The 18,533-nt window shown below is 35.3% G+C and overlaps 1 protein-coding gene across 1 annotated transcript in view; it reads right to left on the bottom strand.

Moving 5' to 3' along the window:
• Positions 1–4,591: 4,591 nt before the first annotated feature.
• The window catches only part of NDUFS4 (NADH:ubiquinone oxidoreductase subunit S4), a 47,318-nt gene continuing 33,376 nt past the window's right edge, over positions 4,592–18,533 (bottom strand). The window contains exons 3-5 of the mRNA XM_032674812.1: positions 12,603–12,775; positions 9,013–9,086; positions 4,592–4,800 (exon numbers count right to left, since the gene is read on the bottom strand). Of these exons, the coding sequence (XP_032530703.1) occupies positions 4,697–4,800; positions 9,013–9,086; positions 12,603–12,775 (351 nt within the window). The 3' untranslated portion in view covers positions 4,592–4,696. The remainder of the gene's footprint in view (positions 4,801–9,012; positions 9,087–12,602; positions 12,776–18,533) is intronic.

Raw genomic sequence — 18,533 nt, 5'->3', positions numbered from 1 at the left:
AAACTGAACAATTACATACTATTCTCTGGATTACTTATAATTTCAGAGGCCACCCATACTAATCCTCAATTCTCTCTCCTCCACACTACAGATTTGCTCCTCAATCTAAAGTTACCTATGTCTTTAGGTGTGCTGTTGCCTTTCTATGTAACTTCATGAGAGACTTTTTTGAAAACCCTCTGTAAATCCAAATGGACTACTTGAATCACCCTGCCCCCATAATCACCAACTCCTATGAAGAATGTGAAAATAAGTACCATCTAAAATAGCCAAATTGATACATCATTTTTATACCTTACCTGTTCACAGCACTATTTAGACAGATCTTGGAGGTGTGGGGAGAAATGACAGAAAACCCACTAAACCAAAAAATGAAAACCTGTCACCTCATATTCAGATGAGAGGTGCTTATGCCACAAAGAATAGTTATACAGTTTCAAATTTTAATTCTTTCAGGACTCTCACAAGACTACTGACTTTTGCATTTATTCTAATCAACTTGTCCAAAAAGGTGCTAATTCACATTTTCTGTGCAGGAAGCATTCATGACAGGGGCCTTTCTACCTTCCTTCATGATGAACGTGGATATGAAGAATCAGTATTTTACATCCACTGAAACCCAGATTTTGATATAATTTCAAAATTATTTGCCTCTTTGTTTTTGATATTAAGTTGCTGTATTCACAATCTTGTGACGTTGGTGATATACTCCGGCATTAATCAAGCACCAATTAAATATAAATCCCTCTCAGAATGCAGGAATGAGAAAAAGGACTTAACAAAGCAAGTTGCCTTACTACACACACAATAACTTAGCTGTTTAAAATTATGTTCTTAGGTTGTTTCAGGTTTCTTTATTTGCACCTTTTTTTCTTTTTGGAATAACAAGGTATGTTGGCATCCCCAGTAACCAAACATAGTCAGATAACTCTATCTGGCAAAACAAAACTACACAAGTTCCTGGTGTGAAATTACAGGCAAAAGCTAAAAACAGTCCAAGTTAGCTTCTCATTTCCTACCACATAGCAAACTCTGCAGATATGGATGATTAAATTTGCCACTTCATAGTATCCATTAACAGTCTAATTTGTTTTATATTATGCAACAAACTGAAAAGGAATAACTGCTAGAAATCTGAAACCGTGCTTTTAGATTCCTGACAGTCTTTAGGTTCCATTACAACATCATGATTTTAAGAACTTAAGAATTGTAGGGCCTTTGTTATAATAAAAATATAGTTAGTTCACTGGAATTATAAATGCTGCCAATCTTTAAAATGATTAGGCATCCTGTAAATGTCATTATATTACAGCAGAACTAAGCAAAATATATCAAAGTACTTGCAGGTATGCACCCATATTTTGTAGGGAGTCTTATACAGTAGTGTAGGTATTGTTAGCTGTAGTCAGCAATAGAACAGGGAGAATTTACTTTTAGTATTTCAATCTGACTGAGCTAAAAGACATGCCATAAAGATTAGGACCATTCTGAGCATTCAGAAGACAGCTAAACAGGGTTGGTTTTGGTTTTGTGTTGCTGTGGCTCATCACTGAATTGATGTAAACAGGTGTATATTTAACAGAACAAAATTCTTTGCAAGGAACTTGGAGAAAAAGTGTCAAGAAGGTGGAAATGCAAATGTTGGGTAAAATAAAGAAACTGCAGTTTATTAGTAAGTTAAAATTTCACCAAAATGTTCTTGGTTTTACACAGAAATTATAATACTGGGAGTGGCCAACCTTTCAAAATTCATGTATGAAAATTTCAAGTAGACAAGAGAGATTTTAAGAAAAAAAACACCTATATGCCACATACCTTGTAGAGTTAATGGCAGTGAAAGTAGTATATATGGGAGGAAAAATATTATGCTGCTGCTTCTTTCTTAAAAGAAGGAACTTGCACAAAGCCTTGACAGAAATAATTCAAAACTCATTATCACATGTACCTGGCTGAAACAGCCTTCTCCAAAAACTGGTGATTCTGTGGACTAATTTGCTAGAACTGGGAAGGGACTGTGTCCAGCAGTGCAGTTCTGCCTCCAGTACTTCACACAGTATCTCAAGCATAAACTACTTCACATCAGCCCATTTTTGCACAGGGCTTTCCACAGCAATGGAAACTACAAGATTGTAAAGAAAACATCTCAATTCTACGCAGGTCAATGCAGGAATGTAAATCTAACATCTATGGTACATTATTCTGCAATGCTGGCATGCAAATTTAATACTCTTTGCATTGTTATTGCCATGTAAGGTGGAAAGACACCTGAGGTACAAGCAAATCCCACTGGGTAAAGAGTATGTTCTGTTTATTTGGGAGCTTTACACTTTTTCTTTACCCAGTAATGATTTTAGTACAGGTTTCAAATATTACTTCTATGAAAAGCCTGGATTAGTTGGAAACAACACAACTACATCTACTACAAAGATGAATTTCTAACCTCACTCATCACAACCGACCAATTATGGTAGTTTACCTGTTGTGCCTTTTGTTTTGACACATTTGAGATTCAGGAGCAATTTTACCTGTCACATTGCAGAGTACACAGAAGGTGGAGTTCATCTATAAAACATTCACTTCTGAAGGTACTTAACTAAAGATGGTCAGATAATCTTGTAAAATTTCAGTCCCTGCCTAGAGTTGTAATAATCTGGTAAATTACTGAAAGGGTAAGGAAGTTAAGGTTTTTAGATTTTTTTATCTCTAATATATTCCTGCTGGCACTGGTCCTCTCCAAGCTCTTGCCCTCAGTATCACTTCTAGGGTTTGAAGACTGTAGTGACAATAATCAACTCTATTCCACTGTTACCATGGTCATCCTTAAGAAAACATCCAACAGGATGAAAAAAATTCAAGTCCTAGGAAAATGATCAAAGAAAAGAAGGTCTGGGCTCAAACACAACTTGAAGACTTCAAAGTGGTACGCACAATACAGAATCATAATAAACTTACACATCTAAAAAAAAAAACCCACATAAAAAACTTTCTTACTTAGAAAGCAATTTCATGAGTTAGGTGTCCAAAGATAATGTTAGGTGTCTAACATTTATCACTCATTTCCCTGGACTTTGTAATTTCAAAAACCAAGCTGTGACTCTGCTGCATTAGATGTCTATGGACTTCTCATTTTGACAGTCTGATAAAGTTTGAAGACAAATTAAGATCTTGCTGCTCTTTACTTGGAAAAGATGGAAAACAAACAAACAAAAAAAGAATGGCTTTTCTTATTAGTGTCTCCTTAGTAGGATCAGTGTATTAAGCTTAACTGGAATACACAAAGATGCAGTACATTCTGGCCTGTTAAGATTCTAGTTTGGTGCACTTGGGTGTTCCTGGAGGACTTCAGGCACTACTGCACAATGCAACATTCAAAATTCAATAGAAGCTGAATTGGAATTACAGTTCTTGTTTGTGATAGGAAAATAGCGACTTCATTCAACTGGTTTATTACCCTGAAACTGGGTCAAAATCAATGGTTTAAACTAATGTTAACCAGTATATAACGTAGCTGGTTAAAAATGAAACAAGAATAGATGTTATATAATATAATATAATCTGGGTAACACAACATAATTTTATGCCTTCTTTTAGCCAAAATTCAGTGCACAGCCCTCACACTGTTATATAGGTCTATGTGGAAAGGCCTGTCTCAACTGTATCTGTGGTGACAGTTGAGATAAAACTCTCAGTTGCATAGGAAAAAGGTGTTTCCTCCCCCAATTTGTAACATATTTCACTGATCATGAGTCAATACCAGTAATTTGTTAAATGAATAAAGCATCAGCCACAGATACGTAACCAAGAATTCCAAATGTAACACTGTACTTTAAAAAATTATTAATTTAGTGTCATGTAAGACAAACCGAGCTTAGAACATATACTTGATGTTAAGGCTGAGATCCTATCACCACATCTTCTGTTAAGCAACAGGAAACCTCAATGCAGATAAACATGTAACAAGCAATAAAAAAACCAGAACTATAATTATGTAATTAGTATATGCTGATACTGTATGAGGCACCTGACACTATTCTGACTTCTGACTCCATTTGTGAATGTTTAACTGGCTTAGCTGCACTTTTCAAGAACATCACAGAGAAACAACTGCAATCTCAATCTTTCGGACTAAACCTCCCCCGTATTGAAACTAAAATCCTGTGTTTTCTATTCCAGCCATGAATGCTTCTGGAATGTTGACAGTATTAATTTGAGCAGAAAGGAGGTTATGCCATATACATTTATACAGAATTATCCATCTTCTATACCCATCCTTTGTTATTCAACTGACAAAATTGTCATGTACAGAGAGAAAAAACCCTCACTTCTCTTGAAAGAACTAGTATATGTAAAGCTTATTAAATTTATTACACTTCAGAAGTTTAAACAGGATAGTGGACAAAAAATTACCGTCAAAGATCAACCATAATCTCTAAAGTTGCAGCTGATTTCAAACATTTCTTTTGACAGATTCCTAGTACAGTAATTTTTTAGAAGTATGAACACTCCAAATCTCCTCTATTTATAGGGAAGTTTGTAACAGGTTCAATTGGAGACATCAAAAACATTTTAAATAGACATCAGAAGATGCATCTGTAGTTTAAAGGTCAAATTTATTAGGAGATTAAGAGATGTATTATACATGGACTATAAATATAGCACAGCTGACTTTATTCACAGTCATACAGCCAATGCCAACCTATTTTGTAGACACTCTTGTTCTTTTGTTCCAAGAAAAGTTTGCACCATAAGACTTGGATTTAGGTTTTGGAATCTTCTTCTCTTCAACATCATAACTCCAGCCTGGATGTTACAAGGGTATAGCAGGAGGAGATAAGAAACAATTAGAATTATAAATATTCTTAGCATACAATACAGAGCAAATGCAATTTAAAGCTTTTAACTTTAATATCTTTTTCTCCACATAGACATCCACTAATCTATTCCTTTCTAGCTGGCAGAAGAGAATACTGAAATGCCATACATGTGGCAAATGCCTACTCTCTCAGTTGATAAGACTTCACCATACTACAGTGAAATGCAAAAAACTTGACAGTCATCAGTGAAAAGCTCAACAGAGAACACAGACTGTCCTGCAAGTTTATAGCTCCACAGCTCTATAGCATCACAGAAGCAATAAGGCTCTGTGTATGTTGGCACAGGAAATGAAAAATATAAAAATGGACAAAAAATAACATGCAGAAGATCAACCTCAAAGGCTGGGAGAGAATGGAGATTTTGGAAAGCTAGAAAAAAAAGAAGGGTGAGAAGACTAAAAAAAAAAAAAGAAGAGTGGAGAAAAAAATTCAACTTTAGAAAGGAGTTTAATACTTAACATTTTTGTAAGAACATAAAAAATTAGGAATAAAGAAAAGAGAATGAAGTGATAGAAGACAAGTAAATTATGTGATAGTTAAGCAAGAGAAATGCTTAAAAATGTCAGAAAAGAGGAGGTGGAGACATTAGTGTTTATGTAAATCAAAATGCAAATTGGTTGCAGCCTCCAGGTGCCTGGAAAGTTGCCAGGGCAGCACTCAGTATTCCAAAGTTTGGTCTCTTTAGCTGCAATATTTCACTCAAAGTAGAGATACTTGAGTTGAAGACAGAAGTGGTTAAATATGCAGTTTTAAGTGATACCCATATTACAGTACTTTTCTTCCTTAGTTTTAAACCCAAAACTTTAAGTCCTAAAATGTTTAACATGTATCTGAATTTCTCTATGTAAGGTGATCACAGAAGACACTCAAGATACACCTAGACATCACAATGTTCCATAAGATACACAAGTTGTCATGTCACTGTCTCAATTTTATATATTCACAAACATTACACAAACATTTTCTTCCTGTTTATTAGTCTCAATCAATGTTAATTTTCAACTTAACTATTCTCCATAAGAAATACTGAACAGAGAATTTAAAAGCATATTCTTTCCATCTCTGAGAACACTGGCTTTTGTCTCCTGTTCTCATTAAAAATATAAGCTTGAGTAAACAGCCAGAACTAGATCCAGAGACAGACTTCAGTATTGCAACATTCAGCATTATAACACCTAACACTGAGGCACTTGGCTGCTGGAATGGAATCTACAGCCCCAAGGTATTGCTTCATCTTTTTATACACTAGATGGAGAGGGGCCAAGTGCCTCTAGAAGAGATTCACAACTGCCAGCACAACAACTTAGACTGACACAGTTATCCAAAACGCGTAAGGGTAGTTACATCTAACTAATGATTCCAAGGGGCCACCATATGTGATTAGGTTTCACACTTGGGAACAGACTCCTTCAGTCAGGCACCTTGAATTGCTCGTGACCGAGTGCAGAGGTCACTTTTATAAAAATACCATAATGGTGGGGGAAGCTATTCTTGCCCAGAACCCTGCCACACAAGCCAAGTAGACAGAAAGCAGATTTCATAGTCTCCGGAAGAACACCCTCACCACTCGACTAAAGGTTATTGCACAGTAGGAAAACTCTTCATCCTTGTTACTTAAGTTGTATGTTTTTAAACCGCTGCCTCAGTGATGTCAGAAAGGACAAAAAAGAATTTAGGTCAAGAGGCAAAACTTTGATTTCATCCAGTTAAAAGTGTTATCTCCTTGCCTTGACCTTAGACCATCCTCAGCTGTAATTTTTGGACAGTGATCTCTGTTACTGTAACCAGTGCTGTTATATCAACATTAGAAAATGTGTCAGATGGGGCAGGCAGAAAGATAGCCTGCCTTTTATGCTCCTGAAGTTCTTAGGTGAGAAGGAACTTTTAAGTTTACCAATCTATCAAAAGAACCTGCAATATCTAGAATTTGCAGAAATTAAACTTAGGGTTCCTAAGGAATTTTGTAATTGAAAATTTGGGTGGTTCATGCAGGAACGAGAGAGAGGTAAGCATCTGTGTTCCTAGGCTTAGATTTGTTTCAATAATAACTCACTTAAGAAGCTAAGTTCCAGTGTAAAAGCATGCCTGAATTTCTAATTTCTTTCTAAAAGCAGAACTAAATATTGTAAAATTTGTATTTCCAGCTACATCTGATATTGAAGCTATCACTACAGAAAATATTATGCTCACATCATATGCATAAATAAAAATAAGATCATAATTTAGGTAAGCCAGTATCTAATAAAACCGTAACTTAAAATAATTTTAAACTCATAATTTAGGCAAGCCAATATCTACAGAAAAGTCCATCTCAATTATGGTAAAATTAAGAGTGCAAGCTAAGTTAATAATTAACTACTAATATTAACACCAAGTCATAACCTTGGTATAGTTGGTAGAATTTTTTTGTAGGTTTCATACACAATGGAGTAACTTCTAACTCAGTGAAAGCATAAACTTTCTATATGGAACAAATGAATTTTACGATCTGCATTTTGAAAGGAAAAAATATAACACCTGCAAAGAGATGGCATAAGCAGCTCATTATATTATTTTTTTCTCTTACAGGCTGAATTGCTCAAGAAATAACATGAACAATACAGCAGCATTAATGATGCAATACCAAATTCTCCCAAAATTCATATTTGTTCATAAAACAATACAAAATACTAATAAAATTGCACTCTAATTTGTATATCTAATGCAAATATGATAACCCTATTAATTTCTTTTTGAATACAAATTATTTTTCAATAAAATTAAGATTATTAAGCCCCCCTAAAGAAATCAATTCAAAGAGGAATTGACAGATTAAATACTAGCCTTACTAGCCTTTACCATTAAAAAGTGCAAATAAATTGCACATTAAATGTCTTAGTTTCTTAGATATATAAGTTAATGGACTTACCATGGTTTTGGGTGTACACCAGCCATCTAATAATTCTGCATAATTTTGTCTGACCAAGAAACTTTACTATTTACCCCAGATTAAACACAGTTGAAAGCTGGAGACCACAGAGAAGACTTTTGAAGAAGCTTACCCTTCATGTGCATTATTCCTGGCTTTAACTCAGTGTAATTAATTTTCTTCACACCTACAAGCACTAAGCATCAAGACTAACTCTTTAAGGAAAATGGAATTGATTTAAAAACCAAAAACCAAACCAAAACAACAACAACAAAAAAACTCAAAAAAAAAAAGAAAAGAAAAAGAAAAAAAAAAAGAGAAAAAAAAGAGCAGCATAAAATTTATGCCAACACAAAAAAGGACTGCTGAATATTCAAAAGGCTAAGATTATGGATACTGCTTGTGGTACTACCATTCTGTGAGAAAATACAAGCCTAAGTAACTAAATAAGTTTACAGATACATTCGTTCTGATACATCTTTAGCTTAAAAAATATTCTACTGGCTATTCTACTCTCTTTTTCTCAAATATGAACAATCATCAAGTGCAAGTGTTTAGACTGTAGTGCTGGGAAAAGTTAGGCAAAACATCCCCAATCTACAACTTCCTCATGGGTAGCAGCAGAGGGAGTGTGCTGATCTTTCCCTGGTGACCAGTAACAGGACATGAAGAATGGAATGAAGCTCCATCTGGGGAAATTCAGACTCAACATCAGGAAAAGATTATTCACTTAAACAGTGGTGGGTCATTGGAACAGGCTCCCCAGGAAAGTGACCAGGACACCAAGCCTGTCAGAGTTCAAGGCACATCTGGACAATGCTCTTAGTCATACGGTTTACCTTTACACAGTCCTGTGAGGAGCAGCATAATCCTGACATGTTCCTAAATTTATAATACAATTCAGCCAAAATTGAAGTCCAACATGCTTACTTGGTAGTCATCTAATTTTAGTTTTTCTGATTATCAAACATTCACAAGTTTCCCTAAGAGGTTGGAACACCTTTCCAGAAAGTGGAATGCTTTCAGCACCCTTGGAAATATGCCCCCATTCCTGTTTTCCTCCTCCTCATGCAGAACACTAGTGGTCTACAAATCCTGTGCAATAGAGGATTAAGGTACTTAATCCTGTACTTAAGGTACTATCCTGTACTTTTTCTGTTGTCAATACTTAGAGATCAAGACTGCCTATGGAAAGATGAATCCTTCATATCCAGTACATACAATACATACCATTTTTTTCAGCAAAAGCAATGGCATCTTCTTTAGTAGCGAAAGTAAGAACCATGTTGGATAACGGATCAGCTCTGTAAGAAATCAGATGACAAATTTTAGGCATATTTGAAATAGAAAATAATTATATCTGTACCTCAAAAGTCAGTCAAATGCTATATTGCACAACTCTCTAGTACACCACCTCACAAACCTTTCAAAATACTTTTATTTTTAATTATTTTCAGGATCAACACTTACTTTCTGCAGAGCATTGTTTCACTCCTTTAGTCTGGTGAACACTCCCCACAACTATTTGCAAAAATTCATCAGGTTTTTTGTTAGACAAACATATCTAATGACTTTCTGTGGTTATAATAAGTGCTCTGACACAATCTTTTTAATTTTAAAGCTCTTTGTGGAAGATCAGGAGGCTTAAGGTAATTCTGAACATTTCAAACAGACCAAGAGTCTGTAGAGCAGCTAGGGGAAGAATAATCTCAAAGAGAAAAGAGCAAAATACTGAAATGAGCAGAGCAGGAACTAATCAGAGACTGAAAAATATAAAAAAGTATTAAGAGCTTTGGCTGAGTTCACATGACCTCCACAAATTATTTCAGTACAGCAAGCAGATCGCAGGCCACCACCAAAAATGAAGCTCCAAAATGCAAACTGCTAGTTAACTAAATACACAGTGGTTAGTTTTAGATGACCAACTATTCTTCATCTGCACTTTTGAAAGGAATCAAACAGCAAAAAGCTTTTTGAAACAAATTAAAATCTCAGTTAAAACACTAAACTGCCTTTTTGTTGCTATGAAAGCTCAATTTAAGAACAATGACAAAGGATGGGAAAAACAAGGGTTTTAACTTTTAAAGAAATAAGAAAATGAAATACTGGTTGTAGCAACACAAAGATTAGATAAAGCTTTCCTGAGACAACACTGCCTATGAGCCTGGGAGACAACTGGGATGACAAGACCAAATTGCAACAAACTATTGCAGGACCTGGCTCTCAACTGTTCTCTCTTTGAAGCTAGAAGGATAAATGAAGAAAAAAAGCAACCAAAGATACACTGAATTCTCTACAATAAAGGACAAAGCCTGTGACTGGCGGAGTGGGAGGGGAAGAGGGGGAAATCTAGCTTCCAGCAAAGACAACAGTGCAATTTTATCTGATGTTCACATGGAAAAATGGAGTTCACTACATATCCAATATATTCTCCAATTAAAAAAAAACCAAAAAAACCCACCCAAAAAACCAAACCAAACCAAACAAACCCAAACAAAACAAAAAAACAAACAACAAAAAAACCAACCCCAAAAAATCCCCCAACCTCCCCCCCAAACCCCACAACAAACAAATAAACAAAACACAATAAAGGCAGAAATTACACTTTTGCAAGCCACTGTGATAGGCTCTACTAAAGACATTTAAAGATTTCTCTTATAAAGGCAGAAAAACCCCCTAGGAACTAAGAATTCATACATAACATGATCAGTGGAGAATCAAGTAGCCCAAGTACATTGCAAGATTGTGACAACTTTTGCTAATCGTTATTCTTTCTGGTTTTGGAAAAATCTTCTCAATACTATTAAGTGGGAACAAAGAAGTTTTAAGTTTGAAGTGTAGTGAGGGACCAGTGCCTGTTCTGCAAATTTGACTGCAAATTTGGCAATTCCAGGACAGAGGCAGTTGGGAAATTAGAATAGTGCAGAAATTATTTGTTCTCTTTTCATGTGAAATCATCTTTGATTCCACCTAAATGCATTTCTGATTTCCTCTATCCATATGAGCAAACTGGAGTTCAGGATGTCTGGCATGATGTCCCAATAGTGTCAGCAGTACCAGTGCTGCAGGATTTCCCGTGCGCTGGCATAGGTTGTTCCATCAGGCATTAAAAACTGGGATTCCATATTTTGTTCTCTTATGAGATCTTCTACAATGGATACCATGCACTTCCCATGTTTCTTTGTTTACAGCTTTATATTAAAAGGCGTACTCGAGAACTAGACATTCTTGTAACAAAACCTCCCAATTAAGGAAAAATGCCATGGGTCCATGCTTAGATATACAACTGGACAATTTTCACCAAGAAAAGCCCCAGTATCCGAGAAACAACAAATAGAACAAAAACCCCAAAGAAGACTGTAACATGACAGAAATATAACAGACAGACAGGTAAATAAGTATATCGAGTTTAGTGGAAAAGGGGCTTTAATCTCTAGACCCTAAAGGGCTCTAATCCACTAATCCCATTATATTATTCAAAAGTAAATGGAAAAGTGTCTAAGAATTGCTATTTGCAGAAATTAAATCTCAAAAGAAGAAATTCTTCTTAGGTATTTCTGGGTGTTGAATGGTAACATCGGAGTATCCACTAACAGTTTTTGCAAGAATGCCTTAAAAATGAATGGACACAAACTAATTTACAAAACCTTTAACCTAGTAGTGTCAATTCTCGATGCTTTTATCTACCGGGAGCTTGCCTACACATGAGAAATTCCTTTCCCTACTCCAAAATAAAAATGCATGTAGAGTCTCCTCAAATTTTTATGAGAAATCAACGTAACAGGAAGACTTGATTTCACAGTTATTCTGATCTAATATTTATGGATACATTTATTTTATAAATAAAAAGGAAAAAATTCGGTGACTGGATTTAGAATGTTAAAAAAAATCTCAAAAAAATGCATCTTCAAGTTATTTCATAGTTAAGGCGTTAAAGTTTTCCACAGAATTTTACATTCTTAGATCATAAGTGCTAATATGATTGCAGCCAGTTATTTTCAATACACACTATCCTTTCTGAAGTTTTACAAACAATCTCTAGCGGTTGATCTTGGTAATGTATAATAATTAACTATTCTGAATATGCCTCAAAAAAAGACAGCTTCAAATCAAAATTACAATATTGTCAGAGGAATTGCTGGCATAGTCCTCACAGCTTACAGGAATTCTAACCACACTGTGAAATGTAGGTAGTGTGTTTATTTAAGGAAAAAAGAATTAAAAATTAGAAGAATCCAAGTTATACTTACATCTTCACATTACAGCATACTGAGCTAAGAGTAGTACTTTCCTAGATTTTTTTGTGTATTTAAGAGTTTTTAATACTAATATTAGCAATATTTAAAAAACCGGTGCGATATTTTAAATTGCCAAATTTGGGGGTTTTTTTAAATTATTTACGACTCCTCATTTTAGATCTTCAGGATATTTATAAAATTTCGTAAAAAAAAAATAAACCCAGAAGCTAAGTTTTGTGGTTTATGTTTAAAAGATACAACTGAAAGCTAAGAATGATTTATTGCTTTAGGTAACTAATAACCTTCTGGCCCTGCTGATGCCACACAGCATCACCACAAACGTAACTGCTGAAATTTTTGGTTGTTAACACCTTTTTTAAACTCTTCCAGATGATGTTGTGAGCTAAAATCTGCTTTTAAACCTAACAGATCATTAATCATACAACAAACAAACTCAACCACTTACTGCAAGTACTGTAAAAACATTATTAGATTTACAGGTAGAAAGAAGATTTCAAATTTACATGACTAGTAAGAGCTGAATACAAAAGAAAAGTATTTTCAAATTCAGTAAGTACTCACGTAGACGCCCAGCCCATTAAAGGGTTCTCCCAGCGCTCCCTGTTATCAAATTCCATCTTCCATTTCTTTGTATTGTTAAGTCCTGACTGCATTGCATTACGTGCTGGAACAAAAATGTGAACTTTTCTGGTTTTGATGTGCTCATCTGGAACACCAGTTAAAGCAGTGATATCCTAAGAAAAACATAATGGGACTTGTTAAAAAACGGTTTACGTAAGAGGCTTGTAAAATAGTATTCCTTATGCCTTTTACACAAAGTTACAAAACCAGAAAAAAATTGCAGAGAAGTACATTATGAGTTCAGTTAAATAAAAGTGAAGCCGCGAGATGTTGAGGCTGCTATCATCCTACTTCCCCTGGCTGAATTAGACTTTGCATGGATAAGTTACCTTAACCTGCTCATCTCCCAGCTACAAAACATCTAGTGCCAGAGGAGGGACAGGACATTTACCCACATCCTTCTCCGTCCACAGCTGCAAGGTCAGGCCTGCCTCAACTTGCACCAGCTGTAGCAAATGCAGATATGTGTAAACTCTTATTTATTCCTTATAGAAAATATCAGAGCACAGACTGAAACATCAACAAATTCCAAATTTTACATTACCATTAGGAGCCTAAACTTCATATGAACAGGACTATTCACCAAAATACTAGTCAGTCAAATAGACGCTGCAGTATAACTGCTTTCCCTTGGGCTTTAACTCTGTATATAATTAAGAAATACCAACATCCATGCTGACTCAAGAAGCTGTGCTTAGCATGAAGGAAGAGACAGACGGTAGTATCTTTTACACAACAGTCTATTGACTGTTTGAGACTGCAGAGCACGTACTAGAATTCAGCTCGCTTATTTAGACAGTAGTTATTACAGAAAATTGATCCCCCCTTCATGTTTCAAGCTATGACTAACAGCTTTTGAGAGTCAGTTCTTCTGCTGGTGGTCAAGATCAAGAGAGGAACATTTGATACTGATAACATTCTTCAGTATTTTTGTGAAGGACAAAAGGATTCAGGAGATTCCAACCTTCAAAGAAAAAAAAGAGACTTGTAACATTGTATATAGGCAGTAGTAGGATGCCCCCCTCCATTACAGAGGCATAAGCCTTGTTGAGGGCCTCCAGAAATAAACCTAATAAAGATAAAAATCAAAGCATCACAAAACCAGCCTAAAAATATTAACTGACTTTAACAAAGAATAAGATAGGGAAAAGCCTCACAAGAATTGCTGTGAAAAATTACCCTCAGCAGCATCTGATATAATTAAAGTGAACATTCTTGCTAAAAACTAAACAGTAATTATGTAAAATTAACCTGTCAGTTCACACTAGTAAAGAGTGAAATCAAACATCAAATCCATCTCTAAGGAAGCTGAACTGCTCCTTTTCCTTACATACTTAAAAGGCCAGCAGGAGCTCCTTGGTCTCCCTCCCAGCCCTCCCCTCTCCTTCTCTCTCTCCAGGAACAAGCAGTAAAATGGTAAAAGTCCAGAAAAGTGCAGCACAACTTTGGGCATATTGAACTCATCTTGGCAGCACTGCCATGACTTGAATGAAAAGGCAAAAAACTTTAAATAAAACACTGTGACTTTACATAACTGTACCTACTAACTTCATGGGATTTTGTTTTGTGGCAAAGTTAAAAAACTTCTTGATGTGATCACAAGACCATCCTTTGAAAGGTGGCAGTTCTCATTTTCCATTTTATGTCAGAAAATGAATTTTGGGAGATCAGTCCCTCAAAGCTACAAAAGGGAGCAAGTTTAAAGCATATGACTTGTATTTGCAATTAGAACTGTAGGGGCAACAAACAAGCATGCATATGGGTTTTCCAGCTTCCGACATTTCTACCCAGACTACCACAAGAAACTGTCAAAATATCTTAATAATTCCATTATAAATACTTTCATTAGAACCAAGTCATGCTTATTTTTAATCCAAGTCTAGCAGTGATATGAAACAGAAGCACTACCAGCCACAGGAATGTTGCAACACATATGTAAAATACCTTCTGATAGACTGGCATTTCTCACTGCTTAAGCTTAAACCACAGGTTCAGAAGGAAATTGCTTAAAGTTTTCTGATTTGAATTGGCAAAGTGCTTTGTTTAACAAAAAGAGGTTTTTACCTGCAGTAAAGTTTGGTAGGGATTCAATGCTTCAGCTGCCTATATAGAGGAATAGGCTAAAATATTAGCTTTTATTTCTGTATTCAACAAACATGACTATTGAGAATACACAATACTATTGACAAAAGATTTCTTTTTCCCCTCTCAAACAATCTGCTACATGCAAAAATTCTGGGGTTGTTATCAAATACTTTCAGATATGCAAACTTCAATATACCTCAAAATTATTTTTTCTTTACTATTATTATTCTCAGCAACTTGAAAGTCCATTATAAATTTCTTTATGCTTGAGATTTAGAGGTTTTTCAATTCTTCCAGAATGATCTGATTTACTAAAATAAGATACTCTGTTAAGTAATATTATGGACATATAATCTCCTCCTTTGAAGCCTTCACACCAGAGAATCATAAAAGTACTACGTATTAGTGCATACAGGACACAATCTAAAGAGAGGGTTAAAACCAACAAATGCTATATTTATGAGGTAACCATAGTAAAGAAATGCCTAGACTTGTTCATCTGGATGAAACTAAAACCAAAATCCCAGACAAACCCTTCAAGCCATGTTTTTTCAGGCATTCAGTTGGCTTCAAATCAAGGTTATTTCAGTAATAATACAGGATTCATCCCATAAAAATATTTTCAAAATAAAAATTAAAACCTGCCTGCTTCCCAAAACTAAAATATCCATGTGGTGTTGCTAGCTCTCCATACTTAGACTCATTATAGCTAGAGTTTCCATGCCTTCTGGGAATCTAGCAATCATTTATTGATATCTTCCCCTTTTTAAAAGCTGGCAATTGAACAGACAGTTGTTAGGACAATGAGTTTCTGGTTGCTGAAGCCCAAGTTGTCCTGACATAAAATCACTGGTTTTGCTTGCTGTAGATATGTAAGGTACTGTAGCATAGCGGAGCTGTTTCCAAAGATATGGAATAAAAAAGCTTGGCATCTATCACATACTTGACACCTAAAGAGCACAGAAGCTCTAAAATTCCTATTCCCTGTAGGCATACTCTTAGTCTAGACAAACTGATTTCTCACACTTTTAAAATGCATTACAACACTCTATTGTGATCATTTCATCCACACAGCTCCAGCTAGTGACAGAAGAACCTGTCCTTTAAGCGACATTTCAATGGGCTAAAGCTCCCGCTCCAAGATGCCATTAAAACAATATAATACTTGAAAAGAACTATGCAGCACTGGGTTGAACTCTTTACTGGGTCTTCAGTGCTTTGTTCTGAGTTCAAGTTCTCATTGAAACTACCTGTGAACCAACTTTCCAAAACAAAGATATTTTTGACGGTTGGTTTTCACATTACTATCTTTTTTCTTTAAGTGTTCCTTAATGAATTTTGCTATATTAGCATATTAAGATACTAGTGAGGTGTTCAGCATTCAAAATCTTAAATATATTAGATGACAATATAAAAGACTTGAGATTTGAACTGTATTTTGCTTTACTAAAAATTAATAACCCTGATTCACATTTTTAAAACAGGTTATCACATAAAATGTGCATTCTGACATTCTGTTTTTCTTAATATATATAAATGTATATAAAGTGAGCGTTATTTCAATAGGAAACTGATTTTTTTTGTAATTCAAGAAAATTTTGTAATTCAAGAAATTTTTTTGCAATACAAGAAAATGTAAACACTCACTTTGAGGCATTTTTGTCTCTTCTTGGAATTAGCTGAAAGGGACAAAACACTTTTTTTTTTAAATGGCAGAAATCACATAAAATTGCTTACAAATATAGGTGGGTTTGTGTTTATTATAACTTACACTATTTAAGAATATTTGTCACGGTGGAAAGCCTGCTAAAACTGATCTGAAAAGGGTAATAAGAAATGATAAGTGTGCTACACAGCAGAGAGAAAAACTGATCACAGAGGCAGTGTCAATGAAAGCACTATTCAGCATGAAGATGACTTTTAAAGGAAATGAGAATTTCCTTCTTCTAAGTACTCCACTAATAGCACAAATTCCAAAGGGGAAAAGAAATGGAACTCTCTAATTAACGGAAAAGAGACAAAATGATGGAAAGTATCTCTGAAACAAGTTTTTTTGAATAGATGGGTGAGGTGTGCATAAAGGTGTCATGTTTGTTCTATGGTATTTTTTTCACCACATAGACAGAAACTGTACATAACCACTATTAACTATCTACAGTTTAGCACCCCCCTCTTTTTTTTTTTTAATAAAGGAAACAGGGAACAAGCAATGGGAAGTTGATGTCAAAACACAGAAAAACCTCCCAGCAAGCTTCCAGCAACCACCCAGGATTTAGAGTCTTGCTAGCTGCTCTCTTTTCAATACCAGAATTTCACACATTTCAATGACCATTATGACTTCAAAGAATCAAATTTTCATCATTGTCCGTCATCTGCCGGTTGATTTGTATAAAGGAGTTCTTCTGCATGCATTCCAGACAAAGGGCTCCTTACTTTCGTGGCTATATATCAAATTTAAAAGTTCTGTTTGTGACAGTTGTGTCTGTGGTAAATTAGGGTAACATTGAAGGAGTGCAGCTGCTCTGCAGGAACCTCCTTTTTGGCATCATTTCACTTAAATAAAAACTGAATAATTAGCTTCTGCCTTTATTAAACCACAAAAATGCCACTGGCCTTAGCAATTACTTCCGGTTGCCCCACCTACTTAACCTCAATAGTTTTACACTTGTTAGAATGGAGGGAAAGTAGAAGTTTTCTGTACTTTATAGGAGTTTACAACAGCTTGCTCTCTTCCCCACCTCCAACATGTTTTACTGACTAAGTGCATAAAGTTTTGCTATAAATTCATGTTGCAATTTACTTTATTTAGAAGTTGTTACATCAAAGCACAGAACATCTTGCATAATACCCACAAAATAGCTGCTGTGAAAGGAGTTTTTTATTTAATGTGCTCAGCTGCTTAGACTGTAAGTCAGGATGAGAACATGTTTCTACATTTCAATACAGTATTTTTGAAGGAAATGTAAGAGAACAGAATCTACTATGCAAATTGCAAGTAGAAAAATGGAGCAGAATGAACTAAATGTGGTCAGACAACATCTATCTAACAGCCACAGACAAAACAAGGGGAAAAAGCATATTTGCCCTTAGGAGACTCTGTATCACACAGGAGACAGTTTTCTTTCAGGCTTCACAATCATTCTGCGTTATCACAGTAAACTGTGAACAACATGATGTTACCCATAATGTGTTCTCCCAACTAATCATCCAGCGGAATGATTAATAAAAAAGTTGAAAAAAGCAGTGAAACAACCATATTTTTATAAAGAAAACCCAGCATTTAAAGAGGAAACAGGATTTGATAATAACAAAGATTTTGTGAAAGCTTCCATTTAAAGAAAACATCTTTCCATACGGTAAAAAACTAAAGAGAAACTGAAAATGAAAAAAAGTGGCTCTAGCAGAAACAGAAACCATCACAATACTGGAATCAACCTAATTCGACTATAATACTTTCTAGATTGCCAACTGCCATTACGCAGAGGAAGTGTCACCATCCAAAACAGTCCAACATTTGCAAGTGCTGGTAGCTTCAGCAAACTCTATTCATCGGTTTGTATTTCACAGCTGAGGAAACAGTACTCTAACAATCATGATGGATGAGCATTCACTGTGGTTGCAAAACTTGAGAACTTCCCTGTTGTCCTGCTGCAAAGGTTCACTCCACTTTCCCAATATTTCACATGCCTAGTATTATTCCATGCTTTCCTTCCAAAAGATACTACAAATATAATGGCACAACACATTCCACACACCATTAAACCAATGTCATTTGGATTCGTTCAG

This window comes from Chiroxiphia lanceolata, chromosome Z, assembly GCF_009829145.1.
Source record: "Chiroxiphia lanceolata isolate bChiLan1 chromosome Z, bChiLan1.pri, whole genome shotgun sequence".
In the NCBI taxonomy this organism is placed as follows: Eukaryota; Metazoa; Chordata; class Aves; order Passeriformes; family Pipridae; genus Chiroxiphia; species Chiroxiphia lanceolata.
The sequence above is the reverse complement of the archived record's forward strand: the minus strand, read 5'-3'. Positions and strand labels throughout refer to the sequence as shown.